General features: G+C 47.1%; 1 protein-coding gene across 1 annotated transcript in view; it reads left to right on the top strand.

The window, feature by feature from the left end:
- Positions 1-2,582, top strand: part of LOC119833085 (potassium voltage-gated channel protein eag-like) — a 44,505-nt gene that overhangs the window by 41,178 nt on the left and 745 nt on the right. Inside the window, exons 2-5 of the mRNA XM_038356958.1 lie at positions 645-844; positions 1,028-1,280; positions 1,682-1,893; positions 2,347-2,572. Coding sequence (XP_038212886.1) covers positions 645-844; positions 1,028-1,280; positions 1,682-1,893; positions 2,347-2,572 — 891 coding nt within the window. The remainder of the gene's footprint in view (positions 1-644; positions 845-1,027; positions 1,281-1,681; positions 1,894-2,346; positions 2,573-2,582) is intronic.

Here is a 2,582-nt window from a genome sequence, read left to right as displayed (position 1 = left end):
GTTTACTTTATCATTATTAGATATTAATTATTTTATTTCATCTAGACAACCAAGAATATGTGAATTTTTTTTTTTTTTATTTACTAACTACACTCTAAACTTTTTAATAATTAATCAAGCCTCTATTTCATGAAAGAAAAAAAAATAGTTTTCATATTACAGGGTTGTCTATAATTGAAACAGTTTTATTATTTTATTTTAATAGAATAAATTGGCTTGCACCGTTAATAGTAGTGTTTTTCATTTGGTATCCTCTCAGTACTCCAGCCACGCACCCGCCCTCCCCCGTGCAGGCCCACGAAGCGTCGCACAGTCCGCGGCCGAGATCCTGCCGCTCTGTAAACTGTGAACATATCGCACCCATTGGATCTGTCGATCATTTGTAATGTGCATTGCAGAGATCACGTAACAAATAAAACTAAAATCGAGAGCGTCAGGGACTTGCGGCGTGACTCCTATTAAGAAAGAATAACGTCATTGTGTCGATTCACGAGTGCTCGCGTTGAATGAAGTAAATTCTCTTAAAATAGCGTTAAAAATGAAAAAGTTAAGGGAAAATCTTTTTCCCCTTCACTTTTTCTTCGATATTTGAGCTGTGCTTCAGAATGTACGGAGTTAACGGAGTAGATTTTCGACATCGGCAGCCCTGCTGTACGCGACAATATTCGGACACGTGACGACCATCATCCAGCAGATGACTTCGGCGACGGCCAAGTACCACGACATGCTCAACAACGTGCGCGAGTTCATGAAGCTGCACGAGGTTCCCAAAGCGCTGAGTGAGCGCGTCATGGACTACGTCGTCTCCACATGGGCCATGACCAAGGGCCTCGACACGGACAAGGTTAGTTATGAATCTCGATGGATTTTAAAGAACAAAATGTTAAAGAAAAATTGTTCAAAATATAAGAAGTCGGTTTTGAAACTCTTATAGCGAGTATTTATGATTATTTGAAGTTATTTTTGAAGAATTTGGAGTTTAACGTCGTCGGTAGTAGATTATTTCACCACATATCTGTGAACGCAGGTGCTGAACTACTGCCCCAAAGATATGAAGGCAGACATCTGCGTGCACCTGAACCGCAAGGTGTTCAACGAGCACCCCGCGTTCCGGCTGGCGTCGGACGGCTGCTTGCGCGCGCTGGCCATGCACTTCCACATGTCGCACTCGGCGCCCGGCGACCTGCTGTACCACACCGGCGAGTCCATCGACTCGCTCTGCTTCATCGTCACTGGCAGCCTCGAGGTCATCCAGGACGATGAGGTGGTCGCCATACTTGGTGAGCCCCGCTGCGCTGCGAGGCGGCGACTTACTGAGTACCTATTGAATCCAAGGCATTTTTAGAGATCATGTTTACATCGTAGCCGACTGGTTTAATCAGGTATTTCATGAGTAACCCAGGCTCTCAATTAGTTCCCTATCACGCTGTATAATAACGAAATTAAGTGTGTTTTAAGTACTCCAAACATTACTCTATGTGAATGACTCGAAAAAACTTTACGTCATACGATGTTTGGAAGTCTGCTGGGATCTCAAGATTATCTACAATCCTTTGATCGGGTCTGTTAATAACTTATACTCAATACGAACAAATGTTTCACCGTAAGTTTTTCCCGCATACACATGAGTGTGACTCGGGACAGGCGTGCGTGGCGCTGACGCTCGTGGCGTGTCCGGCAGGCAAGGGCGACGTGTTCGGCGACTCGTTCTGGAAGGACAGCGCGGTGGGGCAGTCGGCCGCCAACGTGCGCGCGCTCACGTACTGCGACCTGCACACCATCAAGCGCGACCGCCTGCTCGAGGTGCTCGACTTCTACCAGGCCTTCGCCAACAGCTTCGCGCGCAACCTCACTCTCACCTATAACCTGCGCCATCGACTCATTTTCCGAAAGGTCTGATATATTTCTTTACGATTTTGCATTTGTTCTTTCGTTTTAATGGTGTTTGAATTGTGTCTTTACAAATTTCGATTATATTTTTCCACGACACCGCTATTATTACACTTATTGAGTACTAGACGCTCGTCCCGGCTCCGCCCGTATATCAACATTCCTGTTTTGTTCCAAAGGACCATTTAATAAGGATAAAAAGTATCCTATCACCCAAGTTAGCTCATACTCCGTCTCCATACCCAATTTCATCAAAATCCATTCAGTAGTTTCAGCGTGATTGCCGGACAAGCATCCAAACAAATAAACTTTCAAATTTATTATATTAGTGTGATTAACTAAACTACATGGCATACCACTGTGTGAGAGATTTGTGTCGTTTATCTCGAATCAGATACATTTTTTCAGTAGGTATCTACAGCGTGGAAATCGATATTGAATATTTGAAATCCTCAGGTGGCAGACGTGCGTCGAGAGCGAGAACTGATGGAACGACGGAAACGCGAGCCGCAGCTCGAACAGGCGCAGGATCACCTCGTGCGCAAAATATTTTCTCGCTTCCGGCGAGAGCGCAGCGTGGCCGCCGCGCCCGCCCCCGCGCCCGCGCGCGCCGCCCCGCTCGCGCCCGCCGCCGGCTCGTCGGACGCCGAGCGCGGTGCCGGCGCGGCGGCGGCGGGGGAGGGCGCGGCGGG

The sequence above is a fragment of the Zerene cesonia genome, chromosome 16, assembly GCF_012273895.1.
Source record: "Zerene cesonia ecotype Mississippi chromosome 16, Zerene_cesonia_1.1, whole genome shotgun sequence".
Lineage (NCBI taxonomy): Eukaryota > Metazoa > Arthropoda > Insecta > Lepidoptera > Pieridae > Zerene > Zerene cesonia.
The sequence above is the reverse complement of the archived record's forward strand: the minus strand, read 5'-3'. Positions and strand labels throughout refer to the sequence as shown.